Here is a 24,892-nt window from a genome sequence, read left to right on the forward strand (position 1 = left end):
ACATGGCTTGGTCACACTCAGGGTCCCAGCTATGCCACTGTGTGCCTGGGAGGTTCTTCTTCTCAGTTCTTTCAGAATGCCTCACCTTTGTCCTGGGTTCCATGTAGAATCTACCTGCTTTGGAGCTTCACCTGTTGGTTCTAATGGCAAAGCATTCCAGAGAAATGCTTGCCAAGGTAAGAAGAGTGGACGCCTCAATTATACCAAGGCTTCAGACAGGCTTCCTCCATTCTTTACAGCAGAGTTATTATGGTGAGAAAGGGTAAATAAAATGGGCGTGGACTGTGGCAAGTTACTGTGGGAAAGGGGCCTTCTGGGCTTCCGTAAGTCATGCTGCAAACAGCTGTAGTTGAATCAGAGGCAAGCAGAATATAACCCAGCTTCTAGGCACTAGGAGGCATCACAGGCTCCATAAAATCTCCTCAGATTCCTCCATGCCTACCTCCTTGGCACACTTTATAAATTCTGGGGTCCCAGAGGGTTATAATTCCCAAGGAAAGTCCAGTTACCAGAAAGAAATGCATTCAGGAAAGGAAAGCAAGTAAAGTGCCCCCTCTGGACTTAGATGTACCTTCCCCAAACTAGGACCTCCTCTGAGAACACCTGGGGACTACATCTGATAGGTTTTCAAAACAAAAGCTTGGGCAACCGAAGTGTACCTTAAGAAAGGGGGGTTCCTCATTTCCCCTTTCTCTTTGATGCTGAGCTTTCAGTGTGCAGCGGAAACCCATCTCAAAGTGAGGAGAACCTGGTCATTTCTACCTCGCCTCTAATGAGTCTTGTGACTTGAGACAACTCATGTACCTTCTCAAGCTTAGTTTCTGGGTGGGGAGGGTTTCCCAGGGGGAGGCAGGGGTGTAGAATGACTTTATCCATTACTTGGATCAATTGTCCCAGAGGCTTAGGAGCTGGCTGTCACCCTCCGGTAGTTTGAAAGTGTAGCCCAACTGACCCCTTGGTGACCCAGGAGCCAGCATTTTTCAGTGCCGTCAGGAAAGGAAGCGACATGGCTGAGCCCAGAGCATGAGGAGATGTCACGAACCTCACCCAGCCCTGGCTGCCAAGTTCACTGCTGCCAAATCAGTCCTTAGATGCCTGAGAGAAGGCGTCTTGAGCCAAGCGGATGACTGAAGCAGTGATCTCTGAGTCTCTGCCAATGACGTGAGGGTCTGATTACATCAGAAATTCGAGTGACTTCTTATGGTAGGAAAAAAAAAAAAAAACCAAAACCTTCAACAAGTGACCTCTAATATAGGAGAGACCCAAATCAGAAGTTAACCCTGGTGGCAGACATGCCCAGCTGCCCATCAACTGACAAACAGGTACTAAACTGCAGTGTATCTAATCTATATAGTAAACTATAACCTATATAAAACTCTAACACATGCTATAGCATTGCTATACAAATGAAAGAAGGGACATTATACAAATGAAAGAAGCCAATTACAAAAGACTGCTTATTGTGAAATTCTGTTTAAAAAAAAAAAAACAAACAAAAAACAACCAAGCACAGGAAATCCGTGGCAGATAGGTAAACCCCCAAGGGTGGTAGTGGTCAGAAGCAGGTGGCGAGAGAGGGGGACCTGGGGATACAGGGAGTGCTTACAGAGATGGGTTTCTCATGGAGCGACAAACATGTTTGGAGCTAGATAGACTAATATCCCTAGAACACTGGGAACGTACCAAATGTCACTAAATGTCACTGGATTGTATGCTTTTTCAGGGAGGGGTTGCTATGGCTCAAATCTAAGATCTCACACATGTTGGGCAACTTTCTATCATTGAACTACACCCCAGGTCCTCAAGATGTATGCTCTTAAAGTTTACAGTCTATGCATTTCACTTCCACAGCAACGAGGCTTCCAGACCCTTAAGAGCCAGCCTCCTCACTTCCATGTTCTTAGGGCTCCTCTACTGAGCCCCAGTATGGAAGCCAATAGTTTCTAGCTACTAAAACCTTTCCAGTCACCTTAGTTTGCTGTGACGGTTGTCTCTCTGCTTTACCCCAGAGGTAATTCCTCCTAACATCCCAAACGCACAAGTCCCAGTGATATCATGGTCCCTGGAAACAAGCCCCACCAGCCCTTGTGCCTCTCTGGTGTCTGTGGTAGTCCATGGTAATCGTCCCACCTCAGCTTTATGATCCATCACTAGTTTTAAACTCAAAATTCTGCAAGAAGGAAAGTAACAATTGGCCAGTCAGTGGTGGTGCATGCCTTTAATCCCAGCACTTGGGAGGCAGAAGCAGGTGGATTTCTGAGTTCGAGGCCAGCTTGGTCTATTGAGTGAGTTCCAGGACAGCCAGGGCTACAGAGAAACCCTGTCTCAAAACAAACAAACAAACAAACAAACAAACAAAACCCCAAAAAACAAAAAAAAACACAAAAACAAAAAATGAAAGTAACAATCAGTTTTTGCTTTGGCTTGTTTCCTCACTCATCAGTAAAATTCACATTAGAGTCTTCTGCCAACCGTGTGGTGGCACTTAACCTAGGACTCCAGTCTCAGGAAGCTGAGCCACAAGGACTGGGTGCAAGTTCCAGGCTAGCATGGCCCACATATGGAAGCTACCTCTCAAAAACCAATACCAAACCAAATAAAGACGTGCCCACTAAATTGTTTCATTTGAATGTAGAAATTGTTGTTATAGATAATGTCATTATCTATTATGTAGAAAAGGCTCCTGGAGGCTCAAAATGGCTATGCGACTCAATGAAGCCCTTATTAGTAGCTTACTACAGAGTGAAGACTTGAATGCTGTCTCTTAGCCACAAAAGAAAGCATTTTTTTTTTTTTTTGAGACACCATCTGTAGCCCAGGCCTGGGCAAGAATTCACTAAGCAGTGCAGGCTTTCCTTAAATTTGTGGCAATCCCATCAGCCACTGAGGGTTGGGATTACAGGCAGAAACCCTCGTGAACCAACAAAGAAAGTGGTGTTAGTGATGTTTGGATGTTCAGAAGGCAGTCACTGGAGTCAGGCTTTTTTGCACACACAACACCCGGACTGTTCTCAGCCTCACCAGGAAAGACCTCAGGGGTTACAAGACCCAGGTTGTATGGAGGTGTGGGGTATATGGGCACATGCTGGCCCCTTGCTAATGGTTCTTTTGCGCCTTTCCAGGGAAGCCTTGGGGTTGGGGGTCTCAGGACATCTGCTTAATTAAGATCGGGTGGAGCAAATGAAACCTCCCTTCCCTCCAGCTGTCTTGATGACAAACACACCAAGCAGGGACTAATAAGGAGCATGCCACAAGGCCCTAGAAGTAGGCATACAGACACACACCCGTAATCCCTCTGCTTCTAGGGACAGGAGGATTGTGAGTTCAAGACCTGACTAGGTTTCATAGTGAGACCCAACTCAAACAACAAACAACAGGAAAAAGAAACGGAAAACTCTGCTACTGCAGGTAAATTCCAGCCCTTAATCCTGCCGTGATGTCGCTCAGTATAGCTTGGTGGTGCGGTCTCAGAACTGCATCCACAGTTTTTGGCCCCTCAGCCCTGCACATTTTCTATGGCCACCCCACCCTGTGTTTTGTCCCATTACCTTGAGTTTTAGGAACTGAGAATAATTTCAGACTCAAACTAGGTAAAGTTACCACAATAACAATTGTTTATATATTAATGCACTTTGCAGACTGCAATGTGCTCTCTTAGATGTTGGCTAAAAATAAAATAAAATAAGGGAATTTAAGGGAAAAATCAGTAAATGGCATTTAGCTAGTCACACCCCTTTATGCTCCAGGTAAGAAAGAGGGAGATGAAAGGGTTTCTAGATTAGGAATGAAGCCAGAGCCCTGAAGATTCTGTCCCTGGATATCGATACGAACGTCAATGCTTTTTAAATTAAAAATGAGATGCTGCTGCTTATGACTTGATAAGTTATAAAATGCCTCCTTCAACCTTCCCAATCAATGGTTCTGGGCTCCTTGGCAATTAAATTTCAGCTCCTCAGCTCTTATGGATTGTGTAGGTAATGTGAAGCAAGAGAGGGGAAAGCTCGCTGGGCTGCTTTTCCGTGAAGGGTGGGGCCTCTGCTTCCCTGTGCTTAGCAGCAAAGGTTCAAGAATGCTCAGGCCTCCCATCAGACCACTAACTGGCCCTGACTCTGTTAGCCTCTGAGCTCAGAGGAGAGAGGGTGCAATTCAGGATGGTATGGCCACAGAAGAGTCCTCTGATAGGCTATTCAGTCCCAAGCCCTAAGCACATACATATAACAGCAACATTAATATGCTTGGTAGATTTTATATATAATTTATATTATATATATGCATATATATATGACTATTGAAGAGGGGGTAGTGACTATTGAGATGGAGCAATGGGAAGAACACAGGAGGAGTTGTAGAGAGTGAGTGGGAAATGGAAAGGATATAAATATAGTGCCCATGCAAGAAATTTGCAAAAGAAAAAAAACTTTTAATTTAAAATGTAAAAGTATGCCCAGGCCACACAATGGATTTTGAACTTCTTATTTCCAGAGAAGAAGTCAGAATTCCAATGTGTCAAGGTCATCCTAAAATAATCTGCACCACCATGCTGCAGAAAGCCACCTACTTCTCTCCGTGTGAAGCATGAAGTCTCCTAGGATCTCATCTTGGCTACTGAGATCAATAACTATTACAGGAAAGATTTTTAAGGAGTGTGCTTTATGGCAATTAGCCTGACTAAATTGCATCTCTAATCGGTGTTTTTTCTGAGGGTAGGTAGTGGGAGTAGCAGTGTGTGTTTAGTCAGTGACCCTATCATTTGCCCACTGTCCAGCCATAGTTGCTCTACGGATCAGGCTGCCCAAGGACCTCATCTCCGAAGCACAAGTCCATGGAGGCTACACAGACAGAACTGGCTACACAAACCATAGAAGTGAATGTTTATGGTGACATTGCTCTCAGGCCAAATCAGGGGAACAGTTACCACCCAGCCTTCCTGAAGATGATATGACCAATCTTATAGACTCACATATTTCCTGCAAGGTATGTTTTCTCAACCATGGCTGCCAAGAGGCAGCACCTAAGGGAGCCTACAAATGTGTGGACAAACCTCCAAGCCACACTCCTAAGAATCAGCGTTGCTGAAGGTGGAGGCCATGCTGGCACTCTGACAGCTGCTCTGGAAGCAGTCAAGGGTGAGAAGCATGGCTGGAAGGTGACTACTCAAGCAGGAGTCTCAGCAGAGGGACCCAACAAACACTACTTGCTAGGGAAAGCCAGCATTTCTCCCTGCCTTGAGCAGCAGTGGCTAGGTCTTGGAGCATTGGGTCAGTCCGACACATCACAGATATGGGAAGAACTACTTGAAACGCCTGCTTTCAGGTTTCTGCCGAGACTCAGGCAACAGTACTCAGCCAACAGCAAACCCTTTGTGGGAACCTGACACGTGTGTGGTGGGGGGACAAACAGAACCAACTGACCAAGTGAAATGTTCTTCATATTAAGGATGCTTGCATGAAAAGTGAAGCAGGGACGTTCATCGTCTCCTTTGGGGTGGCTACAGGGGTGTGTGGGGAGAATTTAATCTGGACCTTTGCTAGAGGTGTCAGAAGGCAATGGCATCCACTCTGCAAACTCAAAGCTCCCACCACAAACGTGTGAAGCACCATGAGGGAGGGCAGAGGCTGCTCTCTGTGTCCATTTGGGGCCTCTCCTGAATGCTGTCACACTCCTGCCAGTCAAAGTCATGGGTAAGTGCAGAATCTGTCATTGAGGAAGTGGGAGATTAGGATTTTGATAGTCACTGAGTCCCAGTGTCACATAACTCCTGCTCCTCATCAATACAATTGTGGGTTGATTGGTTGGTTGGTTAGATGGATAGAGTGCTGGGAATTGGGCTTAGGGTCTCACACATGCTTGGTACATGCTCTACCATTGAGTTATATTCCCAACCATTCCTGATCTTGAGTTGCTGGTTACACAAGACTATTTATGAAATGTGAGATCTATTCAGAGACATGAAGGATCCGGCAGAAAGCAGTGACATACTACAGACTTACTGGATCTCCTTTTTCTTCTTCAGCGGGTCCATGAGGCGCAGCGTGTCTCTGATCACGGCCACCTTCACCTCTTCATCCACCAGGCTGGGGATATTTTCAAATACCCCTGGAGAGAGCTTGGAAGGTAAGGACTCTGAGTTAGAGCCCAACTGTGACCCAGCCCTGATGCTTATCCCTGACTGCCTCCGACTAACTCAAATGACTGTACAATTAATTATACATCTGGCCTATACAAATCCATACAAGAGAATTTTTAAACCTTCCCTTCATATTAACATGCAAATTCCCTTTTATAAATTCACAAAACTCACACAGAGAAACAATAGTGCTATGGTTTTGTTGTTACTGGAATGGTTTTATTTTGTTAGCCAAGGCTAGCCACTGACTTGATATGTAGCTGAGGATGGTCTTGAACTCATGATTCTGCCCTGTGGACTCCTGGGACTACAGGTGTGCACCACATGCCTGGTCTTAGCACTGTGCTTCTTGGATTATTTTTGTAAGAGCTGAGAATGTGGAGAGGGCTGAAAGAAAATTAAAAGAATCTGGATAATCCCCCCAAAGCCCAGTAGTAATTTTAGGGGTATTTCCTCTAGCTCTTTAAATGTGTTGCGAGTGGTGGCACAGGCACTGTTAAATGTCCTGTTTATCTTAGTGGCTCAAGAATGTCGACTTGGCTAACTCATAGTCATAGAATTTCAATTAGTTCATCTCCTGAGGCTAACTAATTAGTTCATGTCAAAACTGATGGAAAGGCCCAGCTGCTTCGAAGTTTCCCACCTTAAAAAAAAAAATGACAAGAATGGCATGCTGGGAAATTACCAAGGGTCGGAAAGGTCTCATATTAATAGACTCTGTTTGGAGCTTGACAGAACTAAAAGTATTTGACTTGAATGAAACTTAGCTGTGAAATTTCAAGGATGACAAGCCTTGGGCAGACAAGGGGATGCCCTGCAGCCTCATGGCCCAGGGGTGCACTGCAGCCTCATGGCCCAGGGGTGCAGGGTGCACTGGTGCTCTGCTCTGCAGCCTCATGGCCAGAGGTGCTGCAATCACTTACTTCATATTCATGCTCAATTCTCATGCTGGGGTTTGCATTCACTTCAAGTAGCATAGGCTTCAGGTTTTTCATCAGAAGAATGTCAAAGCCTAGAATCTGGGCAGAACAAACATAACTCAGCATTAGTCCCTCGGGCCACAATTTCTTCTCAGGAATTGAGTATGGTATTAGGGACATTAAGGGGAAAATAAATTCAAACTCCTTCTCTGGACTTGGCCTTGACCCTGATCTCTGTCCTCCACAGCCCTTGCTCCTCTGGGTGTACTTGTTGGACCAAATGGACAGCAGACCTTTTTTATGGAAACCTTGGTAATGGGATACATTCCCATAGTGCCTCTCTCAGTGTCATCTCAAGTGACATAAAATGATGATCCCTTTCTTTTTTTAACAGGCTTTTTATTATGTTAAGGACTACTAGCAGTCCATTAACTTCTCTCTTGGCCTTTGTTCCACTTCCCTCTGTTAAGTTATTTCTTGGATGCATTTCTGGAAACCTAAAGCTACCTTTCTTAACCTGGAGTGTGCATGAGTAAGGTTTCAAAGTAGCTCATCTTACAGGCTACACCCCTGAATCAGTGGAGAATAGGGCAGTCACCCTCTCCTAAGTGAGCCTGATAGAATCTCTTGGGGTGTGTGTGTATGTGTGTGTGTGTATGTGTGTTCCAGCTCCTAGGACCCCTATTGATATGTGTTACACACACACACACACACACACACACACACACAGATTCAGAATCTCATTAGATCCTATGAAAACACTTAGAAGCAGAATTTGGGCCTTGGAAAGCACTGTGGGTTTCCTCAGTACTGCCTATTTAGTATGTAAGTGTGTTGGCTTTCACATCTAAACCAATCACATGTGCCTCCAGTATTATATGAGTGTGTGTCTCTTTGCTCGAAAAGCATTAACCCATGCCAGGTGGTGGTGGAGCAAGCCTTTAATCCCAGCACTTGGGAGGGAGAGGCAGGCAGATTTCTGAGTTTGAGGCCAACCTGGTCTACAAAGTGAGTTACAGGACAGCCAGCGCCACACAGAGAAACCCTGTCTCGAAAAAACAAACAAAACAAAACAAAAAAATGGAATTAACATTTTCCTGGCTGGAAGGGCACTCCAAACATGGGACCTTGTGCAGCGACTCCACACATCCCTATCACAGGCCAGGCTCATTCCAGCACTAACTGCTGGACCCCCTGTGCCCTTTCAGCTCTGCCATCCAGCCACCCTTACCTCTGGACCTTTCCTTAACAAGTCTATCAGACCAAGTGCCATGTGCCTCTTGCTCTCCCCACTTACACAGTCCTCCACCTGGATAACTTCGCATCCTTGAGATCCCTCCTCATGAGGTTCAGACTCGAACCTACATGGAGTGGAGGAGGGGATCCCATTATCTCTAGAGAGGGAAAAATATTAGAACATTTCCAACAAATTGACACCACTCTAGGGTCTCAAATAAAAAAAAAAAACAATGAAGAGGATAAGTGGAAAGAAAAGAAAAAGGTACAGTGTAGACACCCCTTCGTCTATGGACTTGAAAGGGAGAGATGAGGGGAATCCATTTTCTCATCCATATAGAATATGCATTAGTTAAATGATAATTATCAAACTGTAGCTTCATCTATATTAATGAAATCAAAGTCTGGATGTCCATTTTTGGGAATGATTCAAAGTGAACTTCTGTCTTGGTGAAGGGCAATCAGGGTAAGGAGCTGGGAAAAATCACCCTTGGACTATTTTTCTTCCCATGGTCATGAAAAGGAAGAGATGAAAATCAGTAGACACGCTGCGTGTATTACAGACCTGCTTAATAATAAATGACAAATGGGTATGAGTGATGAGGCCTTTAAGAGATCTGATGATATCATCAGTGTAACTTTGGACCTGCCCGAGCCATGTGCTGCAGATGAGGCAGAGGACAGTGGCTACTGCTAGTGCTGGTCATCCCTAATTGTATGCCCTGGCTTTCTGCTGCATCTGAGAAGTATGGATTTATACTTTTCAAACCTGGTAGACTCTTTTCTGTCCCAGGCCCAGTGGACTGGTGAATGAGGAAGGATGTTGAGAGTTGGAGGACGGGGCAGTGAAACCTCCTCCAACAAGTGGCTTGGCACCCACTGATGTCAACTATTCAAGAATCTGAACATGGGTGCATGGCTTTGAATGTATTGAATCTTTTATGCTTTGGAATCCGAAAGCCCTGGGCACCAGTCTAAGCTCAGTTTCCCTCACTAGCTCTTTAATGGGCTTTAGGGAAGGTATTTCTGAGCCCATTACCTCATTGAAAAATGGGCATAAAATGGAAGCCCTACAAGGTCATTTATCATGGCTAAGAAAAGTAGTACCTAGGACTGTGCTCGCCATATAGAAGGTGATCTACGCTAGCTCTTTTCAGTTTCCAGCTAAGACATCAGCATGAAAAGGAAATGGTGTGGGCATGCTATACAGTCACATGGAACTACTCATGTTCCATCCTTGTCTTTATGATGAAGGCAAGCTTCTTGGTGGCTCTAGGCCCTACTGTCTTTAACTCATTCATTAGTGTGATATTTACTGAATGGTTTCTACAACCATGCACCATCAAGTAGGACTCACAACAGAATACATTCTGTAAAGCACTTGATGGAATGTGTATCTAAGGAAGCTCAAGCATATTATAGTTTTTGTAAGTTTAAAGACATCTGATTATTTTCCTCTCAACAAGTTTGCTGATGAACTATGTCAGACTCAAAGGACTGGGAAGAATTTCAATTTCGATCTTGTCATTAAAATCCCAGAATGTCTAAATTGGCAAAAAAACAAAAACAAAAACAAAAACAAACCCCAAAACAACCCCCCCCACACAAACAAACAAACAAACAAACAAAAAACAAAGGCTGAGATTTTCTTACTCCACAATTTCCCAAGATGGTGTGCTTTTTGGAAGGAAGAAGCCAGTCACATTGGATCAACTTTGACCTATTTTTAATATGATACTTCCAGGAAGAGACATTTATGTATTTTTTTTGTTTTTAAAAAAGATTTATTTATTTAATGTATATAAGTAGCTGTCTTCAGACACACCAGAAGAGGGCATTGGATCTCATTACAGATGCTTGTGAGCCACCATGTGGTTGTTGGGAATTGAACTCAGGACCTCCGGAAGAAGAGCAGTTGGTGCTCTTAACCTCTGAGCCATCTCTCCAGCCCCCCCCCCCCTTTTTGTCTTTTTTGAAAAATCCCTAATCTTGTCTAATCTCTTCTCTTAGGAGACACTAGGAACCTGCAGCTTGGGACAGGAAGGAGCTCCCTCTAAAAGTCTCTCACAGTGTGGCACAGCAAGTGTTGTCACAGGGAGAGATGGCTTTTCAGTCGTGTGATCTGCCTTATGGAGCCTTTTGACCAACACTTATGTGGTGAGGGGCTCCCACCTGAAGGGTGCCCTGGCATTTAAAACCATCTGGGCTTCGCTGTTGCCCTCTAGAAGCTTCAGACTGAGTTGGAGAGGGCCCTCAGCGACTGACTGTAGACTCACACAAAGGCTTCAAGCTACATTCCACAGGGAGAATGTCCTCTTCTGAGTGAGCTACAGACCATCCAGATCAACTACTTTCAACAAGACAAGGAAGTCTGGGTCTCCTCAAATTATACGTATAACTACCCATGGCCTTTGGACTCTAATGTCCCAATGACTCCCATCTCCCAGGATGGGAGTTTGTGCAACCCCCCAACCACCTCCACCCTCTTGGGTAAAAGCTATGTTTAGTACCTGTTTCTGACAGAAAGAGGCAGAATTGATAGCGTGCCTTTTTCAATATTAAGTTAAAAAAGGATAGTGGCTTCTGTCTTGGGGTGCTCTTCTCCACTCTGAAAGAAGCCACCAGGCATGCAAGTGAGTTGCCCTGTAGAGAAGGATAGAACTGACCTGATTTATTGAGCCACCTGCCAGGCAGGACCTGAGTCCTGTCAACACTGTAAGTGAACTTGGAGGATCACCTTCCTCAGAGAGGCCAAGAGTACTGAAGCCCTGGCCAGCCTGGAGGCTGGAGTCAGACACACATCAGTTATTCCCCGATTTTTTGTTTGAAAAGGACGAGGGGTCTAACTGTGTAACTCTGACTAACCTGGGATTTGCTATGTAGACCAGACTAGTCTCTAACTCACAGAGATGTACCTGTCTCCTGAGTGTTGGAATTATACCCCTAGATCTTTAAAAGTTTATTATGTTGGGGGTTTTAGATTTATTTATTTTATTATTTTCTGAGCATTAGTATTTTGCTAGCTTGTACATTTGTGCACGGTGTATGCCTGGTGCCTGCTGAGATCAGGAGTTAAAGGAATTGTGAGCTAGCATGGAGGTGCTAGAAATCAAACCCAGGTCCTCTGCAAGAGCAACAAATGCTCTTAACTGCTGAGCCACCTCTCCAGCCCCTCTCCCTAGCTTCTTGACCACCAGGAATGCTGATCTAATGAAGGAAGGATGTTTTGCTGCTCATTTGTCCGCAGCAGTAGGTAACAGGTAGATAATGAACACAGTATCCTTTTCCTCCAAAATCTACACTGCTTCCCCAATTCCTTACCCAGCCATCAATCAAGCCAAAGCTTCTGCCTTTACCCCTTCGAGCTGCCTGCTCACCAGCTCCTGCAGGAGCTTTCTAGATCTGGCCCAGTCTCTCTCCCAGAACCCTACTCTCAGCTCTCACCTTTCCCTGATTTCAAACTCACACTTTTTAAATTAAATTATCTGGCAATTAGATGTCAGGGTAACACTTCTAGAATGCTAATAGAATACGACCACCCCTTTGCCTTACCTCTGCCCATAGAGGTTCAGGTCCCATGGCGTGCCCTCAGCTAAGGTTGTTGGCTGGACTGTGTCTCACACTTCTGCTCACTGTGGGTTCTAACCACACAGTTCTAGTTTGCTTTAGTTTGCTGTGTCTCTCCGACCCTAACTCTTCTCTTCTTCCTGGATGGCACCATTGTCACTAGGAACAAAGCAACCCAAAATAAAGCTCTGCTGTCTTAAGGGTTCATGTTTTTGAGGAGGCAGGACCATAAGCAAGGTAAGAACATGAAGCCTGGCAGGGGCAGAGGCCAGGGAAAGCCATTCTAAGGAGGAATCCTTTGTCAGCCATTGTCTTTTGACTCACACAGCCTCTCACAGGGTGTGTGTGTATGTGTGTGTGTGTGTGTGCATGTGTGCATGTGTTTGTGTGCGCATGTGCATGTATATGCATGTATGTGTGTATATGTGTGCATGTGTGTGTGCATGTGTGCATGTGTGCGTGTGTTTATGCATGTGTGCATGTGTGTATGCATGTGTGTGCATGTGCGTGTGTGTGCGTGAGCATGTGTATATGTGTGTGGCATGTATGTGCATGTGTGTGCGTATTTGTGTGTATGCGCATGTGTGGATATGTATGTGTGTGCATGTGTGTGCGTGTGTGTGCGCACGCACGCATGTGTGTGTGTGTGTGTGTGTGTGTGTGTATACATGCCATTCTTCCTTGCAATGAATCAGTCTTTTTTCCATGGCTGCTTTAAAGATGTTGTCATTGCTGGTTATTTACAGTTTGATTGTAGTCTTATGGTGGTGTGTGGGGTGGGTGTGGGGGTGTCCAAGTTGGGGTGGATGACGTGTGTCCTGTTTGGAGTTTGTTGGTGGTTTTTTTGTTTTGATTTTAGTTATGTATTATGTAGTTAGTTTGTTATCTTTTGTTTTGTTTTAGCTTCTTGGATTGTGAACTTGTTATGTTTACCCACACTGGGAAAGTTTTCCCTACCAGTTCTTTTCACGTTTGCTGTGTTTTCCTTCTCACTGTTGTCCTGGGACCCAGATGAACGTGTGTTAGGTCTCCTGGTGTGTTCCATGATTTGCCCTGTCCTGTATCTCTCTGTGTAGTTTTGCACAGCTCTGCTGGTATTTTCAAGGTCACGACTGCTTTTGTCAGTTAATCTCAGTCAGTGAAACTTCACATCATTAACAAGATTCCATTTTGGTTCTTTTCTTGATGCTTCTTTCTTTTCCTTTAAGATGGGGTTTCACTATACAGCCCCATTTGGCCTCCATCCCTCAGCCTCAGCCTCCATCCCTCAGCCTCAGCCTCCATCCCTCAGCCTCAGCCTCCATCCCTCAGCCTCAGTCTCCATCCCTCAGCCTCAGTCTCCATCCCTCAGCCTCAGCCTCCATCCCTCAGCCTCAGCCTCCATCCCTCAGCTTCAGCCTCCACCCCTCAGCCTCTGCCTCCATCCCTCAGCCTCCACCCCTCAGCTTCAGCCTCCATACCTCAGTCTCAGCCTCCATCCTTCAACCTCCACCCCTCAGCCTCAGCCTCCCTGGTACTAAGATTCCAGATGCGGACCAGCATGCTTGGCTTGGATTTTATTCTCTTTAAAAGTTTCACTTTCCGGGCGGTGGTGGTGCACGCCTTTAATCCCAGCACTTGGGAGGCAGAGGCAGGTGGATTTCTGAGTTCGAGGCCAGCCTGGTCTACAGAGTGAGTTCCAGGACAGCCAGGGCTACACAGAGAAACCCTGTCTTGGAAAAACCAAAAAAAAAAAAAAAAAAAGTTTCACTTTCTCTTTTTAAGGACTTCTAGCTCTCTCTTCATTAAAATAGTGTTTTCCTTGAGTTCTTGTGCATCACTATAATAATTTGTTATTCTTTTCCTGCTGGTTCCGTCATCATTAGGACTTTGGATCTAGTGAACACCTGGCCCCAGCTTTCCTTCCTGTGTGCACCGTTAGTGATTTCTTCAGTTGGATGCTGGGCACCATGGCAGCCTAGAATCTGTCTCAAGACTCTGGACTTTGTGCTGCAATCAGTCTTAGTGGTTTCTTTTGATACCTTAAAATCTTGTTTATGGTCAAATGGGCTGTGTCGTCTGAGGAAGAACCCATGTGCCAACTCATGGAGGCAGAATATCTTTGACGTCTTCATTAAACACCCTCAGTAACCAGCAAGGCCTCTGGACTGTAGCTCAGGTCTGGACCCTGTTCAAGGCTAGAACACCTCCCCATCATGCGTGAGCTCCAGAAGGTCACATTATCAGTTCCGGGTCATTCTTTGCCAGCTTGGTAGATGAACACCCCTACCTCCAGCCCAACACATACACAAATGGCCTAGGACTCCACTAAGACTTGCTGGGACCCTGGGGTAGATTTCTAAGGCTCCTTCCTAACTTAACCAGTAGCTTTCCAGAACCTGGCACACATCACCAGTCACTCTCCTTGAGGTCACCAGGTCTGTGTGGCACCCTATCTTGTCCTATACTTCAGACACTGCCTCCAACAGAAAGCAGGGACATTAGTAGGATTTGCTTTGGTTCCATCCTTTTCTTGGGCCCATAGTGGAAGGCCACCTCTACCATCCAATGCTCAAAACACTTACTCATATACCTATTTTTACATGTTTCTGGCAGCCTAGCTGTTGAGGATGAGTCTTTGTGGCTCCATCATGACCAGAACTATGGATTTCAGGAGGTTATATGTCAACAACATCTAAAGTAAGAGAGTGAGTCCTGTTTGAAGGACTGGCAAGAACATTCCAGAAACAATCACTGAGACAAAGTGGATGGCCAAAAGGAACATGACAGGATCTGAGCTCTGATAGAACAGAGAGGATGGATTAGACAGCATCTTATAAACCACATAGCAGCCATGGTTGTGGGTGCAATGAAGGCGGCATTGCGGGATTTGAGCAAGGGAAGACAATGTCATCTGACTTGTATTTCTAAAGCTTCCTGTTGGCTATTATAGGGTTGTTTGTGGGTTGCGTGTGGCAAGAAGGGAATGGAAGAGCTAAAGATGATTCCAGTTACAGGAAGGGCTGTGGGTGGCAGGTTCTAGGAGGGAAGGCGCGGGTTTGCTTTTGATTCTGGTGTTTGGTGCCCACTAGCTATCCTAGTGGGAAGAGCAAGGAAGCAATGGTATATATCAACCTGGAGCTCCAGCAGAGGTCAAGATTAGCAATATGACTCCCTAAAGCCACAGGGCAGGATGAGATCATTTAGGAAGAGATGGTAGATGTACAAAGACAAATTTCCAAGAATCGATCTCCAGGGATCTCCAATATATCTCAAATAATGACAGATCCAGAGGAAGAGGTGGAAGAAGAGCAAACAGAAAGGCAGCAGGGAAACGGGAGAATGTGAGACCCTTCAGAGTCTGTGGGGGAAAACCCTCTTCTTCGTGCCTTGAACTCACTTGGGCATCCCCTTCCCTGGGAGCCTTCGGTTGGGCAGTTAACTCCCCCCCCCCCATCTTAAGTGTGCCCTCGGACAGCATGATGTATTAGGAGCAGGGATTATCTCTGTGAGTCTTTCACACTAAATGCAGTACCCCTTAGAGGCACTGGCCTTACCTTGTCCTTAGCCACATGCCCCACACCTAACTCATGCCCCATCTCAGTGGGTACCCAGGGAATGTGCTAGATCACAAAGGAAGAAAATAACATAGCTGTCAGAGTGGACAAGGAAGGCTTTACAGAGAAAGAAGGTCTTGAGCTGTACTTTGGAAGGTATTGGAGCCTGGCAGAGACAGGAAAACCAATGGCTCAATCAGGGAGGCACTGGTGATGACCACAGGAGAGGAATCAGATCTGGTGTGGAAGAGTGAAGGCTGAGGCATCGGGGAGCTAGGCAGCTGGCTTGGGATGTGACAAACACCAGGCTAAGGGCTTGGTTTCCAAACTTGGTTTCAAACTTGTATCACCAATGTCCTAGTTAACATCAAAATGAGAATAGTTGCTGATTTACTGCAACTTCAAGGTCCCTTCTTGTGGGTAGTTGTGAGAACTGTTGTCATAGTAATAAACACCCATCTTCTCACTTATTAAGTGATTACTGTGTGTTGGGGACTGTTCCACACAGCTCCCTTTTACTGGAGCATGCTACAACTCTGGGATATGGCTACAAACAAGCTCACTACTAATAGCTTTGGAAATCCAGACTAGGAAAGGTTGACTTGTTGAGCTTGTCATCTACGGTTGCTGTAAGCAGGAGCTGGGAGAAGCTCAAATCCCGACCATCCGAGAAGGGAACCCCAGCCCTTGACAGCTCCTCCCCCATACACATGCACTGATTCTCTCTCTCTCAGCTTCTGCCTGGTGATGCACATCTAGGCTGTGGGGTAAGAAAAAGGGCAGAGGACACAGGAAGAGGAGGATTATGCTAGGCCTTAGGAAAGCTCTATCTCTAGACATCCAATAGGACGGTCATAGCTGAAGACAGAATTAGATATGGCGAATAAGAAAAATATACAGTCCAAGTCACAGAGTGTGTTCCATCTGTGTGTGTTTCTGCCGCATGATCGTCTACACCCAGGCTGACCTTGATATTTAAGCCAGGGTCACACTAACTGCCCTTAAGACAGCAGATGTGAGGCTCTGTGGCTGGGGCTGCCTGGGCAATAACAAGGGAGAGGCTGCAATGACAGGGCAGCTGTGCTCCTCAGCAGCAGATTACAGGAAGTCTGACCACAACAGAGCCATGCCAGCTGTTGCTTGGCCACCATGTTTTCCAAGTCATTACTGTGGTCATGGCTGGAACAGGGTCACAGTCACATGCCCCAGATGAGTGTAATTTGGTTGGCCAGGGTTTATGTTCTGTAATGCTGCCATCTGGCCAGCCCTTGCTACAAGCAAGAAAGACCTACCCAGCTAAGAAATAAGTTCCTGCATTTGTGCAAAGTCTCAACAGTTTGCAGTGTTTCCCACGTCATCCATCTCACGGAGATTGGATGTCGACCCTGTGAGGCAGGAAGCTGAGTTCCTGAAGAGTTAAGTGACTTAGGACAGGTCACATGGCAAACAGACATCAGACCCATACCAGGGAAAGCTGTTCAAGGTCTGCCTGGTGTCTGGAGCCCAGCTAATAGCATCCTGAGAGGTGATTCAGACAGAGCAAGCAGGGGTAGACTTGGTTCTAAGTAGGTACCAAATCCTCCCATCACTGTGTATCTGAGACACACAGAGCAGCAAGTGATATGCTAAGCAGATACCACTTGACACCTTCTTAAAGCCTCTTTACCCACATCGCTTCCCAGTGCACACACACACACAGGTGTGAGTGTACAGAGGGAACCTAAGAGGCACTGGGTGGTGAGAAAGACTCCAGTACTCACTATGCCAGAATGGGCTTCATTCCCAGCCTGTCTCCTCACCCTGGAAGTGTTTAGTATGTGGTCAAAGAGCGGCAAATGGTCATGGGGTTCTGGGCTCATCTGCTAGATGTGACTCAGACCAAAGCAGTGGCTCCTGATCTGGACCTTCAGTCCCCTACAGCTGGCCCTGCCCCAACCCTGATGGCTGTTGTTGCCTGTCTACTGCAGGACACGCACATAATGACCGTCCCGGTCCTCCTTACTGGGCCTCAGTGGTTTGGCCATGCTCGCCTGGCTCCATGTGATGCTCCTAGAATAGCTGTCCCTGCTGAACAGGCATGGCCACACTTGTCCTCAGGGATGAACCCAGGGTGTGACCACATCACAAGTGTCTCCTCTGCCCTCACTTTGTGGTGGCCTAGGTCAGGACTTCTTCATTCTGGCATTGTCTTCAAGTCTTGCTCAGCAGCCCTTTCTAGCCATCTCCTCATGGCTGTTGCATATACCTACTTAGGAACTGAAGGCTTGGAGGGTGGGACTGCCATAGGACCATGGATGGGACTCTACAAGACAATCCTACTTCTCCAGTTGTCTCAATCCAGGGGCTTTCACCTGATGACCCTGTTGATGGGGGCCCAAACCCTGAGCCTCTGGATCTGGAGCTACCCAGTGTGCTTGTGGGTTGGTCAGTGGGGATCCATCTGTGAGAGACATTGCTCTAATCCCTCTCTTCACTCTCATCCCTTACTGCCTTTGACTCATCTAGCCCAGTCAGGAGACACCCAGATCTCCCTTGATAGGAAGAGTACTAAATTGTTTGTACTTATGTGGTGTGCATCAGTGCAAGCAAAACCATGCCACCAGCCCCAGCAATGGGACAGACCTTTGAGTCATTGCCTGTGAAGGAGCAGGCACTTCAGGAAGTGGGATTCACACTGGGGCTGTTATGAAGCTCTGAAGTGAGTCAGATAAAGCAGTGTCCTATCTGGTGTTGGGAGGGGGGACATACATGCATAACCACATGTAGTTATAAAAATTGAGGAAATGATCAACATAACATTCAGAACAGTGGCTATGTAGAGGGTGGGCTGGGGAACAGAATAGGGAAGAACACACTTTGGAGCTGGGCCAGGTGTGATCATTACAAATATGTTGTGTTGTTTTATTCCTTACACATCACACACACACACACACACACACACACACACACACAGACTACCACCACCACCCCCTCCACCCTACTCCCGTCGTGCTGTGCAACAAAGTGAAAGATTATGGGGAGAGGATCCCAGAGGTTCATTTTATCTTCTCTTGCCTGGTCTGACAGATCTGGTGACAGGAAGGGTATGCCCAGTAAGTGCCTGGTCTCCATGCCCCTGTCTCACCCTTGAGAGCTATGTTTTTAAAAGCTGTTTTGCACCATACTCCATTTCATTCCCTCTCACAAACTGGCTGGCTGCTCAAGACAGTTTTTGCTAGAGTCCCCAGGACAAGTGTCAGTGAATGTAATGGATAGTTTCAGGAATGGTCTTGCCTGACATCCTGACAATGTTTAAGGCTACAGGCCCGTGCCCAGGTATTTTCTGAGTATCTCTTCCTTGGCATTTCCAACATGTTCCCCCCTGACTAACCTTCTCAGTCTCATTTTTGGTTCCCTGCCTCTTTCCATCCTTCTGTTGTGTGTGTGTGTGTGTGTGTGTGTGTGTGTGTGTGTGTGTCACAAGGATCCTCTCCACACCACCTCATGCCTTCAGTCACTGCAGTGGATGAGTTCCCAGTTCTTTCTCCAACCCACCCTGGTCTTTCCCAAATGCCAGCCCAAATATCCACTTGTATACTAACCTCTCCTTTCAACTGCCGTGCAGGCATTTGGCTCCAGATCCTGGTCCTTCCCTGATAGCCCAATCCTCTACAAGTAGCCTCTATCCATCTTCCCAAGAGCCCAAGACACATGTCTCCACCTCAGGAACTCCTCTTCTCTCTGCTAGTCACTGAGTCTAGCCATCCAACATTCTTAGATGGGACTTGGCTTTCCCTTTTCTCTTCACGCCTGTCAAGGCCTTCCTATTTAGAGCCAGCATCTGCTCTTGCTTGTACAAAAGCATGCATTAGCAATATCCTGGCAGCCAGGAACTGTGATCCTGGAGCTGTGTACTTTTGAGCTGACCGTGATCTGCCCCGTTTATAATCCTCTGATGATGGTTGTCACTGCCCCCAAGGCTCTCACAACTTGGTCTTAACCTGCTCACCCCCACCCCATCTTTTCTCATGTTCCTCCTCTGTGCATCAAAACACACCCCTTCCTACCCCTAACTACATTGAACTTCTTTAGGCATTTCAAACACACCAGGCTTCCCTCTTACCTCCAAAGCAGCATGTCTTCACCTAGAACAGTCTGTGGCGATCCCTACTCATGTTTTTCCTGCTCCATCTCACCTCAGCTTTCAGTGCGACTGCCATGTCTTTCAAGAAGACTTCCTGGACTGAGCCAGGAGTGGTGGATGGATCCACAGCCCCATAGCACCTACTCCATTTCTGACTTCATTCTACCACATGTAACCCTCTGTGTCAATGGCCTCTTAATGGCTTTCTCCCACTATGGATTCTTGGCATTGGGCAGCAGGATTCTACAACAATGCCTGACCCTCTTCTAAGTAGGCAGTAACACCTCTCCAGTGAATGAAGAACATATGCATGCATGACATATGTGCTCTCACAAGAATCTTACAGATTTATAGTTAAATGAAGGAAAGTAGCCTGCCCCAAGTCACCTAGGAAACAAAGTTGAAAGTTGGGCTCAGGGGTTAACACAAAAGCCCAGAGTGGCCACCTGTGTGTCCCCACCTCTGACAATGCAATCCTGCCCATCCTTCATCCCATAGCCAAGGAGCCTTTCCTTGGCCCACTCACGGCTAAAACCCATTCAGGGTGGTGGCTGGCATGGTTACCTGGAAGCAGGTGGGCCCCGGCCTCCCTGTTGGGATGTCTGACTGGTAGAAAACTTTGAGCTCTGGGGTCAGGGCGATGACAGTCTTAATAACTAAGGAGATGATATCAGACCAGACCTTCTTGATGTCCACACCTTTGGAAGACAGTCTACAAAGAATGCTAGAGAAAGTCCTCTTGCTGCCGGTGCTGGCGCTGTCAGAGTGGACGAACTTGCCACTGTGGATGTTCAGGGAGTAGTTGGTCAAGTGCATAAAGACATGGTGCAGATTCTGGAGGTTAGGTTCCTGATATGGCTCTGTACAAAACCTAGAGAGTCCATCTTTGGCTATATAAATCTCTAAGGGGTCCAAGGACTTCAGCAAGACATACAGACGGATGTCGAACTTGAGTTTGTCAATAAGGAGAGGCTTGCGGATGTACTCCTGGACCACTGCTGGCCTGTTATGGAGGGTCCCAGTCAGGCGACCATCACAGGGATCCCTAATGAGGTAGATTCCATCACCCTGACAACCACTATCCGGTTTCACAATAAAAGTGGGCCTCCAGGAGGGATCACCATCTTTCACCGTTTGAACCTGGAAGGGAGGGAAAAGACCAGACCATTAGGGTTCTGTCAGAGATCCCGCTTCCACAGAGATGACACTGCCTGGAGGCACAGTGACATGAGACTTGTCCTCAGTCTTGTACTCAAGAGTGAGGTGGAATGTGGATTAGAAAAGATGACTTGAATTCAAGTCATGTGAGCAGTTCTTAGTTGTATTCTTAACAAGTCATGCAACAATAACAATGGCAGCAGCTTAATACAACTTGTGAACACTTGTGATGTGCCAGGCATTGTCCTGGGAGCTTTACACTAGTCACCTCATTGAACCCTCCCAGAAAATATGGTTGTTATGGAGGGATGCAGCCATTGTTACATATGAGAGGGAAGAGTCAGCTTTCCTGGGTTCAAGCTCTGGTGGTGTCATTTACAGAGCAAATTATTTCTCTCTTCTTTCAATACCTATCAAATAGAATCAAGATGTTTTTCCCTTTCTAGATCTTGTTTGTTTTGAGATGGGGCATCTTATCCAGCCTGGCCTTGAACTTGCTCTATGGCTAAGTATGACTTGAACTCGTCGCCCAACCATCTTCACCTCCCAAGTGCTAGGATTACAGATAAGTAAGTACCACATCTGGCATATGTGGACCTGGGCTCTGTGCATAATAGGCAAGCATCTGACCACCTGAGCAGGCTAAGGATTCAATGAAAAAACAAACTTGTAAGTTTAACTGGGGGAGGCAGCAGAGTTGGGACTGAATCTTAGATGGGCGACCATAGATCCCTGTGCCTTCCTCCATATTTTTTTCAACCCTCAATGGAACAATATAAAGATGTGACCAGCTGAGATGTACAAAGGACCAGGCACAGTAACAAACCCTGAGCTAGCACATAAAAAAACAGGTTTTCTGCTAATTTATTATATGAATCTCATAGACTTGACCAATCCCTCTATCTGTCTTGACTTTTCAAGAACTAGGTTCTGTCATCTGCAGCAGCTGCCCTCCTCCCAGATCTGGATCGGCAGGACACACCCAAGACCATCTAGGTACTTGGCCAGCCCAGACCTGAACCTGTGGCTGTGTATAATTTATGGGAACCTGATTCCTCTAGGCTATGGCTTCAAGGTGTTCCACCTGAAGCTCACGTGCTGGGAACTTAACCTCTATATGCATATATTGATGGTCTCTTAAGGTAGAAACTTGGCAGGTGAAGTTGGAGAAATCATAAGGGTAGAGCCCTATAACCCTATAACTAGTGGCTTCATAAGGAAGGGAGAGAGCAGCCCTCCTGAGTGCTGGCTAGAACATTGGCTGCGTCTTGTCCTACGGTGCTCTCTGTCACCTTGTGATGTAGTAAGAAGGTCCCTCACTAGCTACTAGCATCTTGACATTGGACTTCTTAGCCTCTGGAGCTGAAGGATATGCATTTCTATTCTTTACAAGCTCCGAAGGCCTAAGCCATCCCGACACCTTTACTGGGGTGCTTTGGGAAGCTATGGAAGACGATGGGCTGAAATGTGCAGAGAAGGGGTTCTCAGTGGGGACATATGAAGACGGACACCTTGTTCTCTGCAGCTCCTGGCATGGAAGCTCTGTTCTGAGCCATCACCAAGAGCAGGGCAAAGTCGGTGCTGGTCTGGTGCTGGCCTCCTGTCAGCCTTTGCCTTTGCTGTGTAAGCCCGACCCACTCCAGCCCGTCTGCACTCCAGAATGTACTTATCTCTTTGACTGGCCTATATTTCTAGCTGAAGCCTTTGCAGATCCCTTGGTCTTGTAAAAGATCCTTAACAATGGAGGGACACTTACAGCCTTGATAATGGCTCCCATCAATTGTCTCCTCCGTGTCAGCAGGATTCCAGAATGGAACTTCACAAGAAATCAATGCGGGCTCCCTCCTAGGCCCACCCTCTGCACAACCTTTCCTGCAACAGTGACCTTGACGCTCAGGTCCTTATTTAATATTCATCCGAGGCGTCCACATGCATGGCCTTTACAGGAAACATGACTGCTGTGGACGAATGACAGCCAGGGATCAGCAAGTGAAAAATGTCAAGTTTGCACTGATGGGTAATTTTTCCCTCTGGAAAGCTTTTGCTAGGCCGATGAGTCCAATATATTATCAGGAGTGATATTTTCTCCTTTGGATTCAGGGTATGTGCCTTAAATAAATTAAACTACATGGTCAATAGTCTCTGCCATTCATTATACTGTTAAATATTTCTTCCTCTTTGTGCCAGAGTCGTCATTACAAATCAAGATTATTAATTCTAACAGAATCGTTGAATTTTCTGAATCTAAAGGATCCTTTGAGGCCAACATCATCCCATCTGCTCCTAATGCAGAGGGGAGGCTGAAGTAGAGGGAAGGGGCAGGGCCTGCCTGGGGTCCCATACCTAGCTATTGAGGCAGTTAGGGTGAGAACCCAGGTCTCTGATCCCACCTCAGGGTCCCTGTGACATTTTTACTTTTGATAAGAGAAAATGAAAGACATGTGTTTCTGATTCCTATAGCAAAGACTCTCTTAATATCTCAGCCATTACTGATATCTGGGCTTTGACCTCATCCTGAACATGGCTGTCTTGGAAACCCTAACTCCAAATCTTCAGTCTGGGTTCCTAATGTGTTTAGCTCAGTAACTGCTATGTAAGCAGGTCCTAAGTTTGATCTCCAGCAGCCACATAAGAAAGCTAGACATGGGGGTGTAACTCTGTGATTCCAGAACTAGGGAGGCAAAGACAGGAAGAACCTTGGAGCTGGCTGCCCAATGGGCTCCAGGCACAATGAAAGACCTTGTCTTAAAAACAAAAAGGGTAAAGAGCAATTGAGAAGGACCGCTGGCTTTGACCTCTGACCTCTGACCTACCTCTGGCCTCTACACACATGCACACACGAGTGCTGGATCTAGGAAATGAGGTTCCTATATTTTCAGTCTCCTCAGCCAAAAAAAAAAAAAAAAATCAGAATTCATATCCTCTGAACCTTTCTGGTTTTGCTCAGTAGGCACCTTTCCCTTCAATGACTGATGTTAAATATAGCTTCTATCTCTGGGCCCAACATCATCCTCACCTCCCACCAAAATTCTGACTTGATGCTGGCTGGAATATGTGATTCTGTCGTGTGCACTGAGAACCACCAGCCTAAAGTGAATTAATTAAGCCAAAATAGCATCTGAAGCCAGTGTCTGAAATGAAGTTTTATGCCTTAGTGTTGGCCGGAATGTGAGGAAGACGGCTCTTAAACTACAGCTGATGGTATCTCTGGTTTATCCAACTCTGCTGTCGGATGTGAAATCCGTTATCTTGTAACTGTATACTTGGATGGCTGAAAGAGATACATAGAGGATGCTGGCTGACTTGCCTGGCACTCAGGAGGCTTATTGAAAATTTTCTGCACCTTTATTGCCCCCTGGTGGTCATTTGGAACAGCGTCTGAGAAAGTCTGGCTTTCCAACATTACTTAAGTGGGATATTATTAGCCTTAAAACGGAAGGCAATGATATTGAGCACTCTGTGCAGAGAAACAAGCCAAACACAAAACCACAAGGACTATAGGATCCCACTGTGCAAGGTCCCCAAGAAGTCAAATTCTTAAGAATTTAAAGTGTTAAGAATACAGAAATAGAAGGGGTTGAGGTGGGGGGTGGGGTGGTTAGTAGAGTTAGCATTTAATGAGGACAGAATTTCAGTTACTCAAGGTTTAAAAAATCCTACAGTTGGATGGTGGCAATGTTTGTACCATTGAACTTTACCCTCCAAAAATTATGAAGGTAAAAGAATCCCTGCCACACAAGCATGTGGGCCTGGGATCTAGCCCCAGCAGCCAGATAAAAAGCTGGGCATGTAGCACGTGCCTGCAATGCCAGAATTGGGGTGGAGTGGGCAGCACTGTGACAGCAGATCCCAGAACTCTTTGATTGGCCAGCATAGCTCAGAGAGCCTTGACAGCAGTCTCTGGGCTCCATATGTATATGCACACATGTGCGTGCATGCATCTATAAGAAAACATACATGTACTCTCCCTGCCACACAAAAGAAAAGAAATTGACAAAGCTGGTAAACTTTTGTTATGTGTTTACACCAATTAGCCTTTGGTGAGTTGGAAAGAGCGTAAACTAGAAAAATCTGGATTTTGGGTCCAGTGTTGCTAGGATATTTCTGGCTGTTATGTGATCGTGGAAAGTCACTGGACTTTCTTCTGTGCTCTGCTGTGTTCACCTGTAGAATCAAGGTTTACTAGAAGGTCCCAGGTCTCAGCCAGTGCCCAGCAGCAGTTTCT

General features: G+C 46.2%; 1 protein-coding gene and 1 long non-coding RNA gene across 10 annotated transcripts in view; one reads left to right on the forward strand and one right to left on the reverse strand.

Moving 5' to 3' along the window:
• The window catches only part of Ttll11 (tubulin tyrosine ligase like 11), a 229,454-nt gene that overhangs the window by 135,912 nt on the left and 68,650 nt on the right, over positions 1-24,892 (reverse strand). For both annotated transcript variants that reach the window (XM_031370031.1, XM_031370032.1), the window contains exons 4-6: positions 20,074-20,649; positions 7,051-7,146; positions 5,991-6,106 (exon numbers count right to left, since the gene is read on the reverse strand). In XM_031370031.1, the coding sequence (XP_031225891.1) occupies positions 5,991-6,106; positions 7,051-7,146; positions 20,074-20,649 (788 nt within the window). The remainder of the gene's footprint in view (positions 1-5,990; positions 6,107-7,050; positions 7,147-20,073; positions 20,650-24,892) is intronic.
• LOC116090073 lies at positions 115-22,803 on the forward strand. Of its 8 annotated transcripts, none has more exons than XR_004118539.1 (7): positions 137-252; positions 3,306-3,408; positions 4,766-4,974; positions 6,014-6,114; positions 21,114-21,236; positions 21,589-21,663; positions 22,469-22,803. It is a non-coding gene; the product is annotated as an uncharacterized LOC116090073 (long non-coding RNA). The 8 variants fall into 8 exon arrangements; XR_004118540.1 differs by having other exon boundaries at positions 160-176; XR_004118544.1 differs by lacking the exon at positions 3,306-3,408 and having other exon boundaries at positions 115-176.

This window comes from Mastomys coucha, unplaced genomic scaffold, assembly GCF_008632895.1.
Source record: "Mastomys coucha isolate ucsf_1 unplaced genomic scaffold, UCSF_Mcou_1 pScaffold15, whole genome shotgun sequence".
NCBI lineage: Eukaryota > Metazoa > Chordata > Mammalia > Rodentia > Muridae > Mastomys > Mastomys coucha.